The following is a 25,380-nucleotide window of genomic DNA, read 5'->3' as shown; positions in this document are numbered from 1 at the left end:
GGAACATCCCACTGCTCCCAGGGACATCCCAGGGATATCCCAGGAATATCCCACTGCTCCCAGAGACATCCCAGGGACATCCCAGGAATATCCAGAGACATCCCACTGCTCCCAGGGAAATCCCACTGCTCCCAGGAACATCCCAGGGACATCCCACTGCTCCCAGGGACATTCCAGGAATATCCCAGGAATATCCCACTGCTCCCAGGAACATCCCAGAGACATCCCACTGCTCCCAGGGATATCCCAGGGATATCCCAGGGACATCCCACTGCTCCCAGAGACATCCCAGGGATATCCCAGGGAAATCCCACTGCTCCCAGGGACATCCCAGGGATATCCCAGGGAAATCCCACTGCTCCCAGGGATATCCCAGGGATATCCCAGGGAAATCCCAGGGATATCCCAGGGACATCCCAGGGACATCCCACTGCTCCCAGGAATATCCAGGGACATCCCACTGCTCCTGGACTCCTGGGTTGTGCTGCTGCAGCTCAGGAAGTGCTGGCACTGGGCTACAAGGGATCATTTGCTGGTTAAAAACACAGATTATTGCTCTGTATTTCAGAGTGTTCATTTGCTTCATGGACAGAGAAATCCATGGAATACTCAGGCCATTCCCAACAGGAGAAGCTGGGACCTAAACCCCACCCAGAGCCCCAAACTGCACTGCAAGGGGCAGGCTCCTTTCCCACCTCAGCTCCCAAAATCTGGGAGCATCACCCTGTGCACAGCATCCCATCCCTCCTGAGGGACAGAGCTGCCCATTCCCAAATCCATGAAAATCAGTTCTGGAATAAACTCTAAATTCAGCACCTCAATCACAATCTGCATTCACCCTGCCTGCTTTACAACCAGCACCTCTTGGGGTTTCCATCTTTTACATTTATTTCTCATGTTTATCTATTATTTCATTAAAACAGGATTTTACTTCTATTAATGATTTAAAATGTATTATTTGAAAGGCATCTTATGCAAATATCTTCAAAGAAGCCCAGGTTGATTTGTCTGTTATAATGGAGCAGTATCTGCCATGCTTGAGGGCAGGAATTGAAGTGGGATTGAATTCCTGCCTGGAATTGAAGTGGGATTGAATTCCTGCCTGGAATTGAAGTGGGAATTCCTGCCTGGAATTGAAGAGGGAATTCCTGCCTGGAATTGAAGTGGGAATTCCTGCCTGGAATTGAGGGAATTCCTGCCTGGAATTGAAGAGGGAATTCCTGCCTGGTATTGAATTCCTGACTGGAATTGAATTGAATTCCTGCCTGGAGATGAAGTGGGAATTCCTGCCTGGAATTGAAGAGGGAATTCCTGCCTGGAATTGAAGAGGGAATTCCTGCCTGGAATTGAATTCCTGCCTGGAACTGAAGAGGGAATTCCTGCCTGGAATTGAATTCCTGCCTGGAATTGAGGGAATTCCTGCCTGGAATTGAAATGGGAATTCCTGCCTGGAATTGAAGAGGGAATTCCTGCCTGGTATTGAATTCCTGCCTGGAGTTGAAGAGGGAATTCCTGCCTGGAGCTGAAGAGGGAATTCCTGCCTGGAATTGAATTCCTGCCTGGAATTGAAGTGGGAATTCCTGCCTGGAATTGAATTCCTGCCTGGAACTGAAGTGGGAATTCCTGCCTGGAACTGAAGTGGGAATTCCTGCCTGGAGTTGAAGAGGGAATTCCTGCCTGGAACTGAAGAGGGAATTCCTGCCTGGAATTGAATTCCTGCCTGGAATTGAAGAGGGAATTCCTGCCTGGAACTGAAGAGGGAATTCCTGCCTGGTATTGAATTCCTGCCTGGAATTGAAGTGGGAATTCCTGCCTGGAATTGAAATGGGAATTCCTGCCTGGTATTGAATTCCTGCCTGGAACTGAAGTGGGAATTCCTGCCTGGAACTGAAGAGGGAATTCCTGCCTGGAAAAGCAGCTGGATCACCTTCTCCTGGAGCAGGGGAGCTGCTGCTGAGCTCAGGGAATTGCTCCCCTCCATCAGCCCAAGCCTGAGGACACAGAGCAGCTCTTCCCACCCAGGGCTCATCCTGGGGACACAAACCCAGCAGGAATGGAGCTGTCAGCCCAAAAAAACCTGGAGACAGGCACTGGGGAATATCAGGGAGGATGAAGTGGGAAGAGACGTGGGAACAGCACAAGCAAAGGGTCACAGACTGAAGAGGATTTCCCAGAATGATTGAGAGAAGTGCAGAACACAGAGCTGCTCCAATGGCAATGGAATTTAAATTCAGCATTTCAGGCTGCTCTCCTGCAAGGTGAATATTCCCTCCCACAGGAGCTAACCTCTTCATCCTGACACCCCACAAAGCCAGGCCATGCAAATAAAAGCTGAAGATGCTTCAAAATCCATTTTAAAACTGCTCCTCCACACTGGAACTTCAGCATGGTCGGCTCACTCTTGACCATTTACTCGTGCAATTTTCTTTTTAATACATAACATCTAAAAAAAGCACCTACAGCCATCACAAATGAATCTCCACCCATCTCCCTTGCTCCTTTTTCTGTGTGTTTCAATGCACCTGGTGCTGAAAAATGTCACAAACCCCAGGTTTATCTGAACAGGTTTCTTCTGCCCATAGAATCCTATTTCAACCTTTTTACCAAAGCATTTCATTATAGAATGAAAAAATAACAGTGATAATTCATTATCGACTGCAAGAATATTCCTGGGAGAGGGAATTTCATCTGAGCCAGTCTTGGGCAAATGGGGATGGAATTACAGAAGATGAAGAGCTGAGCTTCTACTTTAAGGAAATTTCTTCCCTAGAAATTCTCCCTCCTCCCAAACTCTCCCTCCTCCTGAACATCCCCTCCTCCTAAACATCCCCTCCTCCTAAACATCCCCTCCTAAACATCCCCCCCTCCTAAACATCCCCTCCTAAACATCCCCTCCTAAACATCCCCTCCTCCTAAACATCCCCTCCTCCTAAACATCCCCTCCTCCTAAACATCCCCTCCTGAACATCCCCTGCTCCTAAACATCCCCTCCTCCTAAACATCCCCTCCTCCTAAACATCCCCTCCTCCTAAACATCCCCTCCTAAACATCCCCTCCTCCTAAACATCCCCTCCTCCTAAACATCCCCTCCTCCTGAACATCCCCTCCTCCTAAACATCCCCTCCTAAACATCCCCTCCTCCTAAACATCCCCTCCTCCTAAACATCCCCTCCTCCTAAACATCCCCTCCTCCTAAACATCCCCTGCTCCTAAACATCCCCTCCTAAACATCCCCTCCTCCTAAACATCCCCTCCTCCTAAACATCCCCTCCTAAACATCCCCTCCTAAACATCCCCTCCTAAACATCCCCCCCTCCTAAACATCCCCCCCTCCTAAACATCCCCCCCTCCTAAACATCCCCTCCTCCTGAACATCCCCTCCTAAACATCCCCTCCTAAACATCCCCTGCTCCTAAACATCCCCTCCTCCTAAACATCCCCTCCTAAACATCCCCTCCTCCTAAACATCCCCTCCTCCTAAACATCCCCTCCTAAACATCCCCCCCTCCTAAACATCCCCTCCTAAACATCCCCTCCTAAACATCCCCTCCTCCTAAACATCCCCACCTAAACATCCCCTCCTAAACATTCCCTCCTAAACATCCCCTCCTCCTAAACATCCCCTCCTAAACATCCCCTGCTCCTAAACATCCCCTCCTCCTAAACATCCCCTGCTCCTAAACATCCCCTCCTCCTAAACATCCCCTCCTCCTAAACATCCCCTCCTAAACATCCCCTCCTCCTAAACATCTCCTCCTCCTAAACATCCCCTCCTCCTAAACATCCCCTCCTCCTAAACATCCCCTCCTAAACATCCCCTCCTCCTAAACATCCCCTCCTAAACATCCCCTCCTCCTAAACATCCCCCCCTCCTAAACATCCCCTCCTAAACATCCCCTGCTCCTAAACATCCCCTCCTCCTAAACATCCCCTCCTCCTAAACATCCCCTGCTCCTAAACATCCCCTCCTCCTAAACATCCCCTCCTCCTAAACATCCCCTCCTCCTAAACATCCCCTCCTAAACATCCCCTCCTCCTAAACATCTCCTCCTCCTAAACATCCCCTCCTCCTGAACATCCCCCCCTCCTAAACATCCCCTCCTAAACATCCCCTGCTCCTAAACATCCCCTCCTCCTAAACATCCCCTCCTCCTAAACATCCCCTCCTAAACATCCCCTCCTAAACATCCCCTGCTCCTAAACATCCCCTCCTAAACATCCCCTCCTCCTAAACATCCCCTCCTCCTAAACATCCCCTCCTAAACATCCCCTCCTCCTAAACATCCCCTCCTAAACATCCCCTGCTCCTAAACATCCCCTCCTAAACATCCCCTCCTAAACATCCCCTCCTAAACATCCCCTCCTAAACATCCCCTCCTCCTAAACATCCCCTGCTCCTAAACATCCCCTCCTCCTAAACATCCCCTCCTCCTAAACATCCCCCCCTCCTAAACATCCCCTCCTAAACATCCCCTGCTCCTAAACATCCCCTCCTAAACATCCCCTCCTAAACATCCCCTCCTAAACATCCCCTCCTCCTAAACATCCCCTCCTAAACATCCCCTCCTCCTAAACATCCCCTCCTAAACATCCCCTCCTCCTAAACATCCCCTCCTCCTAAACATCCCCTCCTCCTAAACATCCCCTCCTCCTAAACATCCCCTCCTCCTAAACATCCCCACCTAAACATCCCCTCCTCCTAAACATCCCCTCCTCCTAAACATCCCCTCCTCCTCCCAAACACTCCCTGGGCATTTCCAGCTTCCCAAACCCGTTCAGTTCCCAGAGAATCCAGAGCAGGTTGGACCAGCCTTGTTTTGGGAAGGCAGAGCCAACCCTGTGCAGGTTTCTCGAGAAGGAAGAGGTGAGGAAACGCTAATTAATGAGTTATTATTAATGAGTTATCATTAATGAGTTATTATTAATGAGTTATCATTAATGAGTTATCATTAATGAGTTATTATTAATGAGTTATTATTAATGAGTTATTATTAATGAGTTATTATTAATGAGTTATTATTAATGAGTTATTATTAATGAGTTATTATTAATGAGTCATGATGCCACCTCTCCACCCAGCAAGCTCCCAGCAGCTCCAGAGCCCAGCTCCATCCCAAAGAGCTCCCCAGGGCTGGAGCATCCCAGCAGCAGCAGGAGGGGATGCAGGCAGCAGCAGTGCAGCAGCAGTGCAGCAGGGATGCAGCAGCAGTGCAGCAGGGATGCAGCAGCAGTGCAGCAGGGATGCAGCACAGGGCTGAGCGGCTGCTCAGAGGCACAGAGAGCAGCAGAGCTGTCCCCAAACCCACCAGGACACACATTTCTCATGTCCCCAAATGTCCCCAAGCCCACCAGGACACACATTTCTCATGTCCCCAAATGTCTGTCCCCAGTCCCACCAGGACACACATTTCTCATGTCCCTGATCCCACCAGGACACACATTTCTCATGTCAAACCCACCAGGACACACATTTCTCATGTCCCCAAATGTCCCCAGTCCCACCAGGACACACATTTCTCATGTCCCCAGGCCCACCAGGACACACATTTCTCATGTCCCCAAACCCAGCAGGACACACATTTCTCATGTCCCCAAATGTCCCCAATCCCACCAGGACACACATTTCTCATGTCAAACCCACCAGGACACACATTTCTCATGTCCCCAAACCCACCAGGACACACATTTCTCATGTCCCCAAACCCACCAGGACACACATTTCTCATGTCCCCAATCCCACCAGGACACACATTTCTCATGTCAAACCCACCAGGACACACATTTCTCATGTCCCCAAACCCACCAGGACACACATTTCTCATGTCCCCAATCCCACCAGGACACACATTTCTCATGTCCCCAATCCCACCAGGACACACATTTCTCATGTCAAACCCACCAGGACACACATTTCTCATGTCCCCAAACCCACCAGGACACACATTTCTCATGTCCCCAAACCCACCAGGATGTCCCCAATCCCACCAGGACACACATCTCTCATGTCCCCAGTCCCACCAGGACACACATCTCTCATGTCCCCAATCCCACCAGGACACACATTTCTCATGTCCCCAATCCCACCAGGACACACATTTCTCATGTCCCCAATCCCACCAGGACACACATTCATTTCATGTCCCCAATCCCACCAGGACACACATTTCTCACACATTTCTCACACATTTCTCACACATTTCTCACACATTTCTCACACATTTCCCATGGAACACCCCACACTCCCATTTCTCTCTGCTCACACACCATGAGAGGTGGAACAGCCACGAGCCAGGGGCTCCCCAGTTTGGAGGAGCAGCTGAAATGAGGTGTGGAGCAGAGGTTTGTACCCCAGCAGGGAACTCTGCCTGCTGCAGGAGCTGATCTGAGCTGATCTGTCACTGCCACCGCCGGGCTGGAGCCCCAGGAACCTGCAGGGCTCTGCACACACCAGGGATTCATGGAGTTCATTCCTGCTCACACAGAATTCAGAGGGGCCTGCAGCATGCAGCTCACAGATCTGAGCAGGAAAATCCCTTCTGATTGTTTAAGGAAGGAGAAAACACACAGGATAACTGAGAACACTCCAACTCCATCCAGGTTTGTTCATTCCCATTCCCACCTCAGTCTGTCACCATTTCTTATCCAAACAGCCCTAAACTCCAGAGCTGTTCCTGGGGCAGAGGAACAGGGTTTGCTTTGGGGCTGGGTGCTGGAAGGGAGATGAAAAGAAATAGAGAGAGAAAGGAATATATTTATAATTAGTCAGGAATTCTCCACTGCACCACAGAAAACTCCTGTGGAGTTACAGCCAGAAACTGCACGTGAAAGAAAATGCCATCAATGACTGATTCTCCCAGGAAGGCACCAATCCTGAAAAACCAGCCAGGGAAAGGGGAGATTGGGCTGGGATCTTGGCAAGGAATTCCTGCCTGGGATTCTGCAATTCCCAGATTTCCTGTGTCTGCCCCTGGATCCCTGGGAATGCCCAAGGTCAGGCTGGGATGGATTTGGATCCACCTGGGATGGTGGGAGGTGTCCCTGCCCATGGATGGGGTTGGAATTGGTGGGGTTTAAGGTCCTTTCCAACAAAAAAAGGTCTGGGATTTGGGAGCCCCTCTGCTCTGGGAGAGCTGGGAATGTTCCCCTGGAAAAGGGAAAAATCCAGGGAATGCTCAGAGTCCCTAAAGGAGCTCCAGGAGAGCTGGAATTTGGGAAAGGGCTGCAGGGACAGGAGCCAGGGAATGGCTTCCCAAGGGAAAGGGGAGATTGGGCTGGGATCTTGGCAAGGAATTCCTGCCTGGGATTCTGCAATTCCCAGATTTCCTGTGGATCCCTGGATCCCTGGCACTGCCCAAGGCCAGGCTGGGACATTGGGATTGGATCTGGGGCAGTGGGAGCTGTCCCTGCCATGGCAAGGGGGGCACTGGAGGGGCTCTGAGGTCCCTTCCACCCAAACCATGCTGGGATTCACCAGATTCACCAATATATTCCATAAAGTTATCCCAGGAAAAAGCCAAGACTCCTTTGGAGTTTACTCTTGCAAAGTTTCCTCCAAGGGAAGCGAAATGTGGAGTTTTACACAAAGGAATTCATCCAAATGATCCAAAAGGGATGCTCTGAAGAGGATCAGGAGCCAGCCACGCTTGAGACACTGCAGTAGGAGAATTGTGGAATCCTGGAATCCCTGAGGCTGGAAAATCCCTCCCAGCCCATGGAGTCCCAGCCCAGAGCCCTGAGTGCCACATCCAGGCGTTCTCTGGATGGGGATTCCAGCACAACCCTCAGAAATGTCATCCCCTTTCTCCTGCCATGCCCAGCCTGAGCTGTGCCCTCCCTCAGCAGCAGCCCAGGCTCACAGGGGCAGCTCCCAAGGGATAAAACACACAGGATCAATCCCTCCTTCCCAGGGATGCTGCTGCCTTCCTCCAGCTCTGATCCTCCTTCCACAGGAGAGGGAAAGGAACTGCCCCAGGACAGCACTGGCTGTACCAGGGCACAGAAGGAGGCAGAAGGAAAGATTTACTAAATGAGTGTAATCATCTCTGAGGGCTCCCTCATCATTTAAATCAAATGAAGAAAACTTAACAATGTTTTTCTTCCTGAAATCCAATACATGGGTTCTGCTGCTAAATACATAAAGGGGTAAAGACAAAAATAAAGCTGAACAACTCCAGCCACCCCCACACCACACAGTGCCATGAATTAAAGAGCTGGAAAAGCAGCTCTGAACTCATGCTGCAGTTCATGGATAGAAATATGAATGTTACTGGGTTTTGAAGTACTTTCAACATCCAGGTGAGCTCTCCTCGTGATATTGTGCCCCACAGAGCACTGGAAATCTCCCACAATAGAACAAAGGAGAAATCCAGGGAGACAAGAGACCCAGATAACCAGTGCCAGCTAGCTGATCTTCCCAGGACACCAGAAACCCACTCTGACTTCTCCCCACACCTCGAGCCCAAGCACAGGGCAGCAGTGGCAGAGCCAGCCCTGGAGCACAGACCCAGCCAGGCTGTGAACACTGCCAGGGCTGAGCTGTGTGCACTCCCCATCCCATCCTATGGATCCCATCCCATCCCATCCCATGGATCCCATCCCATCCCATGGATCCCATCCCATGGATCCCATCCCATCCCATGGATCCCATCCCAGCCCATCCCATCCCATCCCATGGATCCCATCCCATCCCAGCCCATCCCATCCCATCCCAGGCTGTGAACACTGCCAGGGCTGAGCTGTGTGCACTCCCCATCCCATCCCATGGATCCCATCCCATCCTATGGATCCCATCCCATCCCATCCCATCCCAGGCTGTGAACACTGCCAGGGCTGAGCTGTGTGCACTCCCCATCCCATCCCATGGATCCCATCCCATCCTATGGATCCCATCCCATCCCATCCCATCCCAGGCTGTGAACACTGCCAGGGCTGAGCTGCAGCATTCCCTGGACAGATCATCCCATCCCATCCCATGGATCCCATCCCATGGATCCCATCCCATCCCATGGATCCCATCCCATGGATCCCATCCCATGGATCCCATCCCATGGATCCCATCCCATCCCATCCCATCCCATCCCATGGATCCCATCCCATCCCATGGATCCCATCCCATCCCATCCCATCCCAGGCTGTGAACACTGCCAGGGCTGAGCTGTGTGCACTCCCCATCCCATCCCATGGATCCCATCCCATCCCATGGATCCCATCCCATGGATCCCATCCCATGGATCCCATCCTATGGATCCCATCCCATCCCATGGATCCCATCCCATGGATCCCATCCTATGGATCCCATCCCATCCTATGGATCCCATCCCATCCCATCCCAAGTTTTTGGCACAATCTCTGCTGTCAGCCAGGCTGAGCTGCCCTGGCCCAGGGAGCTGCTCCCTGCTGTGTGTGGTGTGGGACACTCTGGCAGAGTTCAGAGCTGGACATGACTCAGTGGCCAGAGGGAACGTGGCAGGAATTCCAGCTCTGGAAGCTGCTGGCACAAGGAAGAGCTCAGGGAAGATCTCCAGCCTGTCCTGGCACAAGGAAGAGCTCAGGGAAGATCTCCAGCCTGTCCTGGCACAAGGAAGAGCTCAGGGAAGATCTCCAGCCTGTCCTGCCTTTCTCCCTGGCCCGGGCTGCAGTGAGAGCCCGGTGCCACTGGGAGTCAGCAGCTGCTGCTGCTGCTGGGCAGGGACAAACGGGAATGCACCTGGAATGGCAGGGATCCAGCTGGAATGCACCTGGAATGGCAGGGATCCAGCTGGAATATCAGGAATGCACCTGGAATGGCAGGGATCCAGCTGGAATATCAGGAATGCACCTGGAATGGCAGGGACAAACGGGAATGCACCTGGAATGGCAGGGATCCAGCTGGAATGGCAGGGATCCACCTGGAATGGCAAGGATTCCCCTGGAATGGCAGGGATCCACCTGGAGCAGGCAGGGATTCACCTGGAGCCACAGGGATCCACCTGGATCCACCTGGAATAGCAGAGATTCACCTGGAGCAGCAGGGATCCCCTTGGATCCCCCTGGAATAGCAGGGATCCACCTGGATCCCCCTGGAATAGCAGGGATCCACCTGGATCCCCCTGGATCCCCCTGGAATGGCAGGGATTCACCTGGATCCACCTGGAATAGCAGGGATCCACCTGGATCCCCCTGGAATAGCAGGGATTCCCCTGGATCCCCCTGGAATAGCAGGGATCCACCTGGATCCCCCTGGAATAGCAGGGATTCCCCTGGATCCCCCTGGAATAGCAGGGATTCACCTGGATCCACCTGGAATGGCAGGGATTCACCTGGATCCACCTGGAATGGCAGGGATTCACCTGGAGAAGCAGGGATCCCCCTGGATCCCCCTGGAATGGCAGGGATCCACCTGGATCCCCCTGGAGCAGCAGGGATCCACCTGGATCCCCCTGGAGCAGCAGGGATCTGCTGCTCTGCCCCCAGGGACTGCAGGAATCCCTCTGGCAGCCCCAGGGCTGTGTCCTGATCCCTCCTGGAGCAGCTTCCAGCTGGGAATGTGCAGGGAGGAAGAGCAGGGAGGAAGAGCAGGGAGGAAGAGCAGGGAGGAAGAGCAGGGAGGAAGAGCAGGGAGGGAGAGCAGGGAGGAAGAGCAGGGAGGAAGAGCAGGGAGGAAGAGCAGGGAGGAAGCCCTTCAGGGGTCACACACAGACACAATTCCCCTCATGCCAAGAGATGTGACTGGAACCCAACCATCTCCCATCAGAGACCTCCCTGTCAGCCCTGACACATCTGCAAAAAGCTGTTCAGAAAGACATCAAAGTCTCATTAAACTGCACAATCCAGTTTTACATCTTTTTTTTTTATTATTTTTTTTTTTTGGCCAGAAGCCTGGTGGCACAAATTAGATAAAAATCATCAGCATTTCAGACCAGCTAGTGAAATGAATGCAAAGTCCCACTGTCTGCACACAGCTCAGCACTAGAGCTGGGAACATCCCTCATCTGTGAACGTGCCAACAAGTACCACACATTTCAAAGAGTCACAGAAATGGAACAAGGATTTGGAGCTGGCAGGTGTGAGAAACACAGAGCTGGACCTTGTTTCTCCAGCCAGGACTGGTGTGAGAGCAGAGCTCTGCAAACCCAAACCATTCCTGCCATGAGGGCACCAGCAGAGCTCTGCAAACCCAAACCACTCCTGCCCCAAAGGCACCAGCAGAGCTCTGCAAACCCAAACCATTCCTGCCCCAAAGGCACCAGCAGAGCTTTCCAAACCCAAACCATTCCTGCCCCAAAGGCACCAGCAGAGCTCTGCAAACCCAAACCATTCCTGCCCCAAAGGCACCAGCAGAGCTCTGCAAACCCAAACCATTCCTGCCCCAAAGGCACCAGCAGAGCTCTGCACACCCAAACCATTCCTGCCCCAAAGGCACCAGCAGAGCTCTGCAAACCCAAACCATTCCTGCCATGAAGGCACCAGCAGAGCTCTGCAAACCCAAACCATTCCTGCCCCAAAGGCACCAGCAGAGCTCTGCAAACCCAAACCATTCCTGCCATGAGGGCACCAGCAGAGCTCTGCAAACCCAAACCATTCCTGCCATGAGGGCACCAGCAGAGCTCTCCACACCCAAACCATTCCTGCCCCAAAGGCACCAGCAGAGCTCTGCAAACCCAAACCATTCCTGCCACAAAGGCACCAGCAGAGCTCTGCAAACCCAAACCATTCCTGCCACAAAGGCACCAGCAGAGCTTTCCACACCCAAACCATTCCTGCCATGAGGGCACCAGCAGAGCTCTGCAAACCCAAACCATTCCCTCCTGCTACCAAGGCACCAGCAGAGCTGCTAAACCCTGAACTGATTCAATTTGTGCAACGATCCTGGGGCTGCCCAAGGCCCACAGGAGATGAGACCCAGCAGAGCAACCACTGGTCCTGACACAACAAACAAACAACCAGGGATGGGCTGCAGAAACGGGGAGCTGGGTGCTCACAGGGCTGGGTGCTCACGGGGCTGGGTGCTCACAGACACATCTCCTGTCCTGCAGGACCCACAGACACATCTCCTGTCCTGCAGGACCCACAGACACATCTCCTGTCCTGCAGGACCCACAGACACATCTCCTGTCCTGCAGGGCTCACAGACACATCTCCTGTCCTGCAGGACCCACAGACACATCTCCTGTCCTGCAGGACCCACAGACACATCTCCTGTCCTCCTGCAGGGCTCACAGACACATCTCCTGTCCTCCTGCAGGACCCACAGACACATCTCCTGTCCTGCAGGACCCACAGACACATCTCCTGTCCTCCTGCAGGACCCACAGACACATCTCCTGTCCTGCAGGACCCACAGACACATCTCCTGTCCTGCAGGACCCACAGACACATCTCCTGTCCTCCTGCAGGACCCACAGACACATCTCCTGTCCTCCTGCAGGACCCACAGACACATCTCCTGTCCTGCAGGACCCACAGACACATCTCCTGTCCTGCAGGACCCACAGACACATCTCCTGTCCTCCTGCAGGACCCACAGACACATCTCCTGTCCTCCTGCAGGACCCACAGACACATCTCCTGTCCTGCAGGACCCACAGACACATCTCCTGTCCTGCAGGACCCACAGACACATCTCCTGTCCTCCTGCAGGACCCACAGACACATCTCCTGTCCTCCTGCAGGACCCACAGACACATCTCCTGTCCTGCAGGACCCACAGACACATCTCCTGTCCTGCAGGACCCACAGACACATCTCCTGTCCTGCAGGACCCACAGACACATCTCCTGTCCTGCAGGACCCACAGACACATCTCCTGTCCTCCTGCAGGACCCACAGACACATCTCCTGTCCTGCAGGACCCACAGACACATCTCCTGTCCTCCTGCAGGACCCACAGACACATCTCCTGTCCTGCAGGGCTCACAGACACATCTCCTGTCCTGCAGGACCCACAGACACATCTCCTGTCCTGCAGGGCTCACAGACACATCTCCTGTCCTGCAGGACCCACAGACACATCTCCTGTCCTCCTGCAGGACCCACAGACACATCTCCTGTCCTCCTGCAGGACCCACAGACACATCTCCTGTCCTGCAGGACCCACAGACACATCTCCTGTCCTGCAGGACCCACAGACACATCTCCTGTCCTCCTGCAGGGCTCACAGACACATCTCCTGTCCTCCTGCAGGACCCACAGACACATCTCCTGTCCTGCAGGACCCACAGACACATCTCCTGTCCTGCAGGACCCACAGACACATCTCCTGTCCTCCTGCAGGACCCACAGACACATCTCCTGTCCTGCAGGACCCACAGACACATCTCCTGTCCTGCAGGGCTCACAGACACATCTCCTGTCCTGCAGGACCCACAGACACATCTCCTGTCCTGCAGGACCCACAGACACATCTCCTGTCCTGCAGGACCCACAGACACATCTCCTGTCCTGCAGGACCCACAGACACATCTCCTGTCCTCCTGCAGGGCTCACAGACACATCTCCTGTCCTCCTGCAGGACCCACAGACACATCTCCTGTCCTGCAGGACCCACAGACACATCTCCTGTCCTGCAGGACCCACAGACACATCTCCTGTCCTCCTGCAGGACCCACAGACACATCTCCTGTCCTGCAGGACCCACAGACACATCTCCTGTCCTGCAGGACCCACAGACACATCTCCTGTCCTCCTGCAGGACCCACAGACACATCTCCTGTCCTGCAGGACCCACAGACACATCTCCTGTCCTGCAGGACGCACAGACACATCTCCTGTCCTGCAGGACCCACAGACACATCTCCTGTCCTGCAGGACGCACAGACACATCTCCTGTCCTGCAGGACCCACAGACACATCTCCTGTCCTGCAGGACCCACAGACACATCTCCTGTCCTGCAGGACCCACAGACACATCTCCTGTCCTCCTGCAGGACCCACAGACACATCTCCTGTCCTGCAGGACCCACAGACACATCTCCTGTCCTGCAGGACCCACAGACACATCTCCTGCTCATCTCCACCTTCCAAAGAGCTTTGAGGTTCCTTTTGTGGGACCATCCCAGCCCCCCCAGACTGCCCAGCTCTGCACTGGGCTCTGCCCAGTTTATCCCAGTAGCTCCTGTCCTGAGCCTCCATCCTCACCCCAAACTCCTCCCCAGGCACACAGGAACATCTCAGAGCACCTGGGGTTACCCCACTGCTGTCCACAATTCCTCTTTCTGTTCATCCTGAACTGATTCCTTTGTGTTTCCTGGAGCAGCTCTCTCAGAAAGGACCATGAGAGATCAGCTGGTGAGAGCTTTTGTGGGAAATAAATCCCAATTTCCAAATGAAAGCACTCCGAGTTCACAGCCCTGCAGCAGCCCTGGCTGAACACCAAACCCAGCACCTTCCCTCCAGCATCAGCCTCCTCCTGAGCACTGCAAATCAAATTTAGAGTCACCCAGGGCAGCTCTGCCATCAGATCTTCATTCCTGTGCAAAGCCCCCTCACCTGCCTGCTGCCCAAATCCCAGCTCCAACACCAACATTTAACAGCATTTCTGAGTTATTGTCTGCAACCAGGAGCTACCACTCCTTCACACTCAGCCTTGCACCACTGAAAAAGCACTGAGTGTCCCCTGCTTTTTCATTTATTCTTTGTTTAAATCACACAACAGCTGCACTTTGCATCCCACTGCCCCCAGGTCTTAAGAAAATGCTCATTCCTGAATCTTTTCCACCACTGAAATAAAAGGTACCTCTGTCAGCAGGTACCTTAGCTTGCTATTCCTACTTAACTTTAACCAAAAAAAAGCAGAATTTCAAGGAATTATGGACACTCTGGAACATAACCATCAATCTGCAGCATTTAAGAATGAAAACCATAAACCTGATCCTTCTGGGACTCAACTATCACACCAGTTAAATGTAAAATCAAAAACCTGGTAGGGCAGGGCTTAAATCATCCTCAGCATCAAAAATCAGTTGAAAGAGGAAATGGACAAAGCTGATAAAGCTGATATTAAAAGTGGAATAAACAGTAAGAAGCTCTGTGGGCTGTGGAATTCCTCCCCACTGTCACACTCTGATACCCAGAACACCTTTAAATTACCAGAGCTCAGCTGGGACATCATTCCCAGCCTCTCCTCACTCAGCAAAACCTCGAGGGAAGAGTTGAGCAGATTTTGAAGGTTTTGAAGCCCATTTGAAGGCCAATCCAGCAGAAATGTGTGCTGGTTTCTGTGCCAGGGTGTGAGACAGAGACAGGACAGGTGAGCAGGGCACAGCAGCTCAGGGGGCTCCTGTTCCCTGCTGGCCTCCAGCCCTGGATCCCATGGGATGCTCCAGCCCCTCAGAATTCCAGAGGGGATTCTGTGGAATGAGCTGGAATCAGCTCAGAATGGAACAGGACAGGGCAGAGGTGCCAGGGCAGGGCTCCTGGGGCAGCAGAAACTGCTCCTGCCTGCTGGGGCTGCACCTGCAGCTCCAGGGAGCAGAGCTCAGCTCCAGGGAGCAGCTCCAGGGAGCAGAGCTCAGCTCCAGGGATATTCCCAGAGCCATTCCAGAGCCATTCCCAGTGCTCAGCTCCAGGGATATTCCCAGAGCCATTCCCAGAGCCATTCCCAGAACTCAGCTCCAGGGATATTCCCAGAGCCATTCCAGAGCCATTCCAGAGCCATTCCCAGAGCCATTCCCAGAGCCCCAGAGCCATTCCAGAGCCATTCCCAGAGCCATTCCCAGAGCCATTCCCAGGTCCATTCCCAGAGCTCCAGGGCCATTCCCAGAGCCATTCCCAGAGCCATTCCCAGGGATATTCCCAGAGCCATTCCAGAGCCATTCCAGAGCCATTCCCAGAGCCATTCCCAGAGCCATTCCCAGAGCCATTCCCAGGTCCATTCCCAGAGCCATTCCCAGGTCCATTCCCAGAGCCATTCCCAGAGCTCAGCTCCAGGGATATTCCCAGGGATATTCCCAGGTCCATTCCCAGAGCTCAGCTCCAGGGATATTCCCAGGGATATTCCCAGAGCCATTCCCAGGGATATCCCCAGGTCCATTCCCAGAGCCATTCCCAGGGATATTCCCAGAGCCATTCCCAGGGATATTCCCAGGTCCATTCCCAGAGCTCAGCTCCAGGGATATTCCCAGTGATATTCCCAGGTCCATTCCCAGAGCCATTCCCAGGTCCATTCCAGGTCCATTCCCAGGTCCATTCCCAGGGATATTCCCAGGTCCATTCCCAGAGCTCAGCTCGGTTGTCAGAGCAGCGCTCACACCCTGGGGCAAAACAAACACAGAGGGAAGCAACGGCCACCAGGAACCAGCAGAGGACACAAAAAGGAGCCAAATAAACTGAGCTGGGCTGGGCAGAATGAAGGGGACACAAGAAACCGGAGGAAAATTCACTGCTTTACATCACAGCTTGGGATCAGCGTGCCTGGGGAACTCACCTGGAAATCAGCACTCGAAGGAAAATCCTTTCTGTTTAAATATGTCTGGGAAATAAATCCCAATTTCCAAATAAAAAGCACTCAGAGTTCACAGCACTGCAGCAGCCATGGCTGAACACCAAACCCAGCAATTTCCCTCCAATAAGGGAGGGATAAGACAAGCAGCAGTGCAGGATCCAGCCCTGCTGTCCTGTGCAAGTTCTCCTTCCTGAAAACACACAGGGCAGGTCTATGGAAACTGCATTAGGATTACACTGAGCTCCCACAGCCACCAGTCAGAAACGCCTTTAAGGTGTCCTGGTTATTCCCAAGGCTGTTTCCACCCTTTGTTGTTGGGAAGGTAGAATTAGAAAGGAATTATAAATATGACTCTGTATCCAGAAAGGCTAAGGAGGAAATACAAATGAAAGCAGGGTTTGAATAATTCAAAGAAAGCGGGCTGGTGTGCCAGAACACATTCTGTCCCCCAGTAAAACTGAGACCCCTCCCCAGCCTCATGAGGAAAGCTCTGAAGGAGCCTGAGATAACTAAAAATATGAAAATCAGAGATTTCTATAGGTCACACACAAATGTTACTGTATTAGTGTACTGATGAAGATTGGTTAGTGAAGGAATAGAATATTCAATGTATAGGGTATATAAGGAATTGTAAAAGAGAGTTCTCTCTCTTGGTTCTCTTGTCTCTCTTGGTCTCTCTTGGCCCTCTTGCCTCACACTCTCTACATACTCTTTTTTCCCCAGCTCTCTCACTTCTGTTCTGTTCCTCTCTTTTTCAGCAATCTTAAGTCTTGAGCTCCTGTATTCGTATTTTACCCCCTTTTGTATTGTTCTCTCTGAGCCTGCTTTGAGCTCTATCTGCTGGCTCATAGCAGAGCTCTCTCTATCCCACACCCTGGAATAAACTCCTAACACCCAACTCGATTATAGAGGTCTCTGCCGTGTCTCTGACCGTCCCCAGAAAGGGTCTCCTGCACTTTGTGCCAGTTTTTATCATTTGTCCTGGTAGGACTGAGCCTCTCCCAGCCTGTCCTTCCTCCCAGGGAATGTTTCTAGAAGTTGGTGAGGTTTCTACCCCTGCTTTCCAGGTGGCTGCTGCAGCTCTGGGCTCCTTCCTGGCTCTGGAGCTGCCACCCTGGAGCTTTTCACTCTGAGAGCAGAGGGACAGTGACCCCCAGAACTGCCCCAGCACAGGCAGGATGTCCCCAACGCTGTCACAGGAGCCCAGCCCAGCAGGACAGTGATTCCTGCACCTCCAGGATCTCATCCCTGTTCCCAGCACAGGCAGGATGTCCCCAGTGCTGTCACAGGAGCCCAGCCCAGCAGGACACGGATTCCTGCATGTCCAGGATCTCATCCCTGTTCCCAGCACAGGCAGGATGTCCCCAATGCTGTCACAGGAGCCCAGCCCAGCAGGACACGGATTCCTGCACCTCCAGGATCTCATCCCTGTCTCCAGCACAGGCAGGATGTCCCCAGTGCTGTCACAGGAGCCCAGCCCAGCAGGACAGTGATTCCTGCATGTCCAGGATCTCATCCCTGTCTCCAGCACAGGCAGGATGTCCCCAACACTGTCACAGGAGCCCAGCCCAGCAGGACAGTGATTCCTGCACCTCCAGGATCTCATCCCTGTTCCCAGCACAGGCAGGATGTCCCCAATGCTGTCACAGGAGCCCAGCCCAGCAGGACAGTGATTCCTGCACCTCCAGGATCTCATCCCTGTTCCCAGCACAGGCAGGATGTCCCCAGCTCTGTCACAGGGGCCCAGCCCAGCAGGACAGTGATTCCTGCACCTCCAGGATCTCATCCCTGTTCCCAGCACAGGCAGGATGTGCCCAATGCTGTCACAGGGGCCCAGCCCAGCAGGACAGTGATTCCTGCACCTCCAGGATCTCATCCCTGTTCCCAGCATGTCCAGGATGTCCCCAGTGCTGTCACAGGAGCCCAGCCCAGCAGGACAGTGATTCCTGCACCTCCAGGATCTCATCCCTGTCTCCAGCACAGACAGGAGTGCACAGAGCTGGGTGTGATCCCTCCCCAGAGCCACTGCAGAAAGAAGAGCTCAGGGACACCTCCAGCACCTCCCAGAACTTAAAGGTGACTTTAAAAAAGAAGAACAACTTTTTACACTGCCAGATACCGAAAGGACAAGGGGGAACTGCTTTAAATGAAAAGCTGGAAGATTTAGGTTAGAAATTGTGAATAAATTGTTCCCTGGCAGGGTGGGCAGGCCCTGGCACAGCTGCCCCTGGATCCTGGCAGTGCCCAAGGCCAGCCTGGACAGGAGGAGCTGTCCCTGCCATGGCTGGGTGGCACTGGGTGACTCTGAATGTCCCTTCCAAGCAGAGCATGCTGTGACTCCATGACTGCAGCCCCTCTGTCCCTGACCTCCCTGCAGGGTCAGTGCCAGCTGCACTCACCTGTCTGCAGGGCAACAGGGAACTGATTAATCCATAATTATTAAACTAGAATTAGCACAATAACAGAACTCGTGGCCTTTTCCCAGGAGAGGAGGAGGAATCCAGAGCCACTGGCTCCTTTCTCCCGGGGGGAGAGGGGCATGGAGGGACCTGGCCAGCCTGGGGCCTGCTGGGGAGCACAGGGGACAGGAGGGGACAGGAGGGGACACCACTGAGAGACTGCAGGGGACAGGTGACAGCACTGAGAGACTGCAGGGACACGAGGGGACACCACTGAGAGCCTCTGCAGGGGACAGGAGGGGACAGCACTGAGAGACTGCAGGGACAGGAGGGGACACCACTGAGAGACTGCAGGGGACAGGAGGGGACAGGAGGTGACACCACTGAGAGACTACAGGGACAGGAGGGGACAGCACTGAGAGCCTCTGCAGGGGACAGGAGGGGACACCACTGAGAGACTGCAGGGGACAGGAGGGGACACCACTGGGGACACCACTGAGAGACTGCAGGGGACAGGAGGGGACAGCACTGAGAGACTGCAGGGGACAGGAGGGGACAGCACTGGGGACACCACTGAGAGACTCTGTAGGGACAGGAGGTGACACCGGGCCTGCTGTGCCAGTCCCAGCACGATAAGGAGCAGCGGAGTGATGGCGTGGGACACACGGACACAGGGACATAGGGACACACGGACAGGGATATACACACACACAGGGACACACACAGGGACACAGACAGGGATACACACACACACAGGGACACACACACACAGGGACATACACAGGGACACACAGACACACACAGGGACACACAGACACACACAGGGAGCAACAGACAGGGATATACACACACACAGGGACACACGGACACAGGGACACACAGACACACACAGGGACACACAGACACACACAGGGACACACACAGGGACACACAGACACAGACACACACAGGGACACACAGACACACACGGACAGGGACACACACACACACAGGGACACACACAACCGCTCCGGACGGTGAGCGGCTGCTCCCACCCGCCCCACCCCGAGCTCCCCCCACCCCGTGCTCACCTCAGTCCGCTCCTCTGCCTCCTCCTCCTCCTCCTGCTGCCGGCTGTGCTCCATGGCGGCGGGACGGGGCCGCAGTGTCCGTGTGTCCCGGTGTGTGTCCCGGTGTCCCCGTGTGTGTCCCGGTGTCCCCGTGTGTGTCCCGGTGTCCCCGTTCCGGTCCCGCTCTCCGCCGGGGCCGCGCCGTCGCCAGGGACTCGCACTCGGACTCGCGCTCGCCCCGCGCGCGCATGCGCGGGGACCGCCCCCTCCCCGTTCCGTGATTGGTCAGCGAGGGGGCGTGACCGCTGCGCGAGCTCCTCCTTCCGTGCGGTGATTGGCGGGCTGGGAGCTGAGGGGCGGGGCTCCGGGAGCGCGCGCGGGGGTTTTGGCGGGCAAGGGAAGTACCCGGATGGAGGAGGGGGCGGGGCCGAGCCGGGGGCGGGGCCGAGCCAGGGGCGGGGCTGAGCCAGGGGCGGGGCCGCGAGGCGTGCGGTGAGACCGAGCCGAGGGGAGCCGAGCCGAGCCGAGGGGAGCCGAACGGAGCCGAGCGGAGCCGAGCGGAGCCGAGCCGAGGGGAGCCGAGCGGAGCCGAACCGAGGGGAGCCGAGCGGAGCCTAGCCGAGCGGAGCCGGGCCGAGCCGAGCCGAGCGGAGCCGAGCGGAGCCGAGCGGAGCCGGGCCGAGCCGAGCCGAGCGGAGCCGGGCTGTGCCGAGAGGAGCCGAGCGGAGCCGAACCGAGCCGAACGGAGCCGAGCCGAGCGGAGCCGGGCCGAGCCGAGCCGAGCCGGGCTGTGCCGAGAGGAGCCGAGCCGAGCCGAGCGGAGCCGGGCCGTGCCGTGCCGAGAGGAGTCGAGCGGAGCCGAACCGAGCGGAGCCGAGCCGAGCGGAGCCGAGCGGAGCCGAGCCGAGCCGAGCGGAGCCCGGCCCGGCCCAGCCCAGCCCAGCCCAGCCCAGCCCAGCCCAGCCCAGTTCAACCCAGCCCAGCCCAGCCCAGCTCAGCCCAGCCCAGCCCAGCCCAGCCCAGCCCAGCCCAGCTCAGCCCAACCCAGCCCAGCCTGGCCCGGGACACTGCCCGGATCCAGGGACAGCCACAGCCGGTAACCTGTGCCACGAAAAGTTTCCCCTTAATATCCGATCCAGCAGGATCGAGGAATCACTGGTGCTGGAAAAGCCCTCCCAGCCCATGGAGTCCCAGCTGTGCCCAATTCCCACCCTGTCCCCAGCCCAGAGCCCTGAGTGCCACCTCCAGCCCTTCCTCTGGGATGGGCACTGCAATATCCCGTCACCCCTGCTGTGAACAGAACCTCCCTGATGTTTGTCCCCTTGTCCTAACCCTGCCCCTGGCAGTGGGAAACCATTTCCCCTTGTCCTGTGACCCCATCCCTTGTCCCAAGCCCCTCTCCGGCTCTCCTGGAGCCCCTTGGTGATGATGGACACTGAGATCCCACATCAGGCATTTGAGATTGATGATGGACACTGAGATCCCACATCAGGCATTTGAGATTGGTGATGGACACTGAGATCCCACGATGGACACTGAGATCCCACATCAGGCATTTGAGATTGGTGATGGACACTGAGATCCCACATCAGGCATTTGAGATTGGATGGACACTGAGATCCCACATCAGGCATTTTGAGTTGATGATGGACACTGAGATCCCACATCAGGCATTTTGAGATTGATGATGGACACTGAGATCCCACATCAGGCATTTTGAGATTGATGATGGACACTGAGATCCCACATCAGGCATTTGAGATTGGTGATGGACACTGAGATCCCACGATGGACACTGAGATCCCACATCAGGCATTTTGAGTTGATGATGGACACTGAGATCCCACATCAGGCATTTTGAGTTGATGATGGACACTGAGATCCCACATCAGGCATTTTGAGTTGATGATGGACACTGAGATCCCACATCAGGCATTTTGAGGTAGTCCTGGTGTCAGCAGGAAATGGGATGGGATTTTCCTGCTGGGAATTGCCTTCAGCTCACTCCCAGGTTTTCCAGTGGGTGCAGGGTCTCTGCTGCTCTGCCAGGATCCATCCTCCCAGCTGGCTTGGGAGGACACACTCAGGGTTTGGGGAGATGCTCCACAGTCTGGGCAGGTGGAGAAGATGAGGTGAAGCTCTCCATGGACACCTTTAGATCTGGGTGTGGGTCCTGCATCGCTTCCTGATCCATGAACTGCTGCAGCCTTGCTGATCCCTGCAATCCCTGCAGTGCCACGAGGGAAGGGGCAGCTCTGCTCTCCCTGACACAGCCATGCCCTGTGTCCCTGTCCCTGAAAAGGGATCTGGATGGTTTTGAAGGTCCCTCCCAACCCAAGCCATTCCATCATTCCATGATAACGCTCTCCCTGAGGCATTCGGTCCAAGCACGGATCAACATTCCCTATTTCAGCTGCTGGCAGCAAGGGCAAAGGAGGAATTTCCCGTTAAAACCAGGATTTGCCTTATTTTCCTACGGCATCTGGCTCCCCTGAAGCTGCAGAGCAGGCGGCAGCTGAGGCAGCAGCTCTGTGACCCGACACTGCCAGTGATGCCCAAACAGGGACAGGGACATGGGCTGTGACACTGCCATGGGCTGTGACACTGCCAGTGCTGTGACACTGCCAGACAGGGGACATGGGCTGTGACACTGCCAGTGCTGTGACACTGCCATGGGCTGTGACACTGCCAGTGCTGTGACACTGCCAGACAGGGGACATGGGCTGTGACACTGCCAGTCATGCCCAAACAGGGACAGGGACATGGGCTGTGACACTGCCAGTGCTGTGACACTGTCCCCCAGACAGGGACAGGGGACATGGGCTGTGACACTGCCAGTGCTGTGACACTGCCAGTGATACCCAAACAGGGACAGGGACATGGGCTGTGACACTGCCAGACAGGGGACATGGGCTGTGACACTGCCATGGGCTGTGACACTGCCAGTGCTGTGACACTGCCATGAGCTGTGACACTGCCAGTGCTGTGACACTGCCATGGGCTGTGACACTGCCAGTGATGCCCAAACAGGGACAGGGACATGAGCTGTGACACTGCCAGTGCTGTGACACTGCCATGGGCTGTGACACTGCCAGACAGAGGACATGGGCTGTGACACTGCCAGTGCTGTGACACTGTCCCCCAAACAGGGACAGGGACATGAGCTGTGACACTGCCAGTGCTGTGACACTGCCATGGGCTGTGACACTGCCAGTGCTGTGACACTGCCATGGGCTGTGACACTGCCAGTGCTGTGACACTGCCAGACAGGGGACATGGGCTGTGACACTGCCAGTCATGCCCAAACAGGGACAGGGACATGGGCTGTGACACTGCCAGTGCTGTGACACTGTCCCCCAGACAGGGACAGGGGACATGGGCTGTGACACTGCCAGTGCTGTGACACTGCCAGTGATACCCAAACAGGGACAGGGACATGGGCTGTGACACTGCCAGACAGGGGACATGGGCTGTGACACTGCCATGGGCTGTGACACTGCCAGTGCTGTGACACTGCCATGAGCTGTGACACTGCCAGTGCTGTGACACTGCCATGGGCTGTGACACTGCCAGTGATGCCCAAACAGGGACAGGGACATGAGCTGTGACACTGCCAGTGCTGTGACACTGCCATGGGCTGTGACACTGCCAGACAGAGGACATGGGCTGTGACACTGCCAGTGCTGTGACACTGTCCCCCAAACAGGGACAGGGACATGAGCTGTGACACTGCCAGTGCTGTGACACTGCCATGGGCTGTGACACTGCCAGTGATGCCCAAACAGGGACAGGGACATGGGCTGTGACACTGCCATGGGCTGTGACACTGCCAGACAGGGGACATGGGCTGTGACACTGCCATGGGCTGTGACACTGCCATGGGCTGTGACACTGTCCCCCAGACAGGGACAGGGGACATGGGCTGTGACACTGCCAGTGTCTGTGACACTGCCAGTGCTGCCAGACAGGGACAGGGACAGGGACATGGGCTGTGACACTGCCAGTGCTGTCCCTGCCATGGGCTGTGACACTGTCCCCCAAACAGGGACAGCAGTCCCAGAGCCATGGGCTGTGACACTGCCAGTGCTGTGACACTGTCCCCCAGGCAGGGACAGGGGACATGGGCTGTGACACTGCCAGTGTCTGTGACACTGTCCCCCAGGCAGGGACAGGGGACATGGGCTGTGACACTGTCAGTGCTGTCCCTGCCATGGGCTGTGACACTGTCCCCCAAACAGGGACAGCAGTCCCAGAGCCATGGGCTGTGACACTGCCAGTGCTGTGACACTGTCCCCCAGGCAGGGACAGGGGACATGGGCTGTGACACTGCCAGTGTCTGTGACACTGTCCCCCAGGCAGGGACAGGGGACATGGGCTGTGACACTGCCAGTGTCTGTGACACTGTCCCCCAGGCAGGGACAGGGACATGGGCTGTGACACTGCCAGTGTCTGTGACACTGTCCCCCAGGCAGGGACAGGGACATGGGCTGTGACACTGCCAGTGCTGTGACACTGCCATGAGCTGTGACACTGTCCCCCAGGCAGGGACAGGGGACATGAGCTGTGACACTGTCCCCCAGGCAGGGACAGCAGCCCCAGAGCCGTGGGCTCCCTGAGCCAGGTTCCAGTGGCAGAACCCCAGTTCATCTGTCCCGGTCCCTGAGCTCCATCTCAGCAGCAATTAAACTTTCCTGGTGAGGCATTAGAGAAGTGTCCAGCTGTCCACATGGATTAGCTCCAGACTGCCCCGCTCTCTGCAGCCCAGACAATAAATAACTGCAGCAATCTCCATCCTCTGCGAGCAGGGAAGCTGAAGTAACTGGAAAATAAAGGTATTTCCACAACATTTCCTGTCTCCTGGGTTATTTACTGTGCTTGGAGCAGTTATCTGCTGTGTATCCAGTAGAACCTCTCCCAACAGGCAGAGTCTGCCCTGGCTCTGCAGAGATTTGGGTGGGATTTTTCAGCACTAGAGAAATGTGAACGCTCAAGTACAGCAAGGCAAACATTCCTTAAAATAATTAAAATGCTGACAAGAAAATGCAGCTCGATATTGGAACCCATCTCCTGTTACAAATCCAATTAAATGTGTCCAGCTCAGCCTGTCCCGGTGCTTATCCACATCCTGAAAACTCATCACCTCATCATTTAGAGGAGACAGCTCCCATGGGGTGCAGGGTGTGGGGACAGGTTGAGGGACACGAGAGGCAGCAGCCAAAAAGCAAATCCCTCTGGAAGAAGCAGCAATCCCATGTTTTGTTTCCCTGCAAGTCCGAGGAAGAACCTGATGATTTCCATGAGGTTTCCCCCTGGTTGCAGCGGCTGCAGTGCTGAGAACAGCTCCAAATGTCAGCTGTGAGGAAGCTGCCAGCTGCTGCTCCCCTCTGCAAGTCACTGCAGGGCTCCTCTCCTCACCCAAGCCCCAAATTCTGTCATCCCCTTTATTTTTAGCAGCGCAATTCACAGGCAGGGAGGGGAGGAGGAAGGGTTTGCTGAATGTTTATCGCTCACA

General features: G+C 55.0%; 1 protein-coding gene across 1 annotated transcript in view; it reads right to left on the bottom strand.

The window, feature by feature from the left end:
• The window catches only part of LOC131579230 (collagen alpha-1(I) chain-like), a 43,136-nt gene extending 23,066 nt beyond the window's left edge, over window positions 1-20,070 (bottom strand). The window contains exon 1 of the mRNA XM_058838864.1: window positions 19,890-20,070. Coding sequence (XP_058694847.1) covers window positions 19,890-19,943 — 54 coding nt within the window. The 5' untranslated portion in view covers window positions 19,944-20,070. The remainder of the gene's footprint in view (window positions 1-19,889) is intronic.
• Between the last annotated feature and the right edge of the window lie 5,310 nt (window positions 20,071-25,380).

Source organism: Poecile atricapillus, chromosome 4 (assembly GCF_030490865.1).
Source record: "Poecile atricapillus isolate bPoeAtr1 chromosome 4, bPoeAtr1.hap1, whole genome shotgun sequence".
NCBI classification, from domain to species: Eukaryota; Metazoa; Chordata; class Aves; order Passeriformes; family Paridae; genus Poecile; species Poecile atricapillus.
This window is presented reverse-complemented; position numbering and strand designations above follow the sequence as displayed.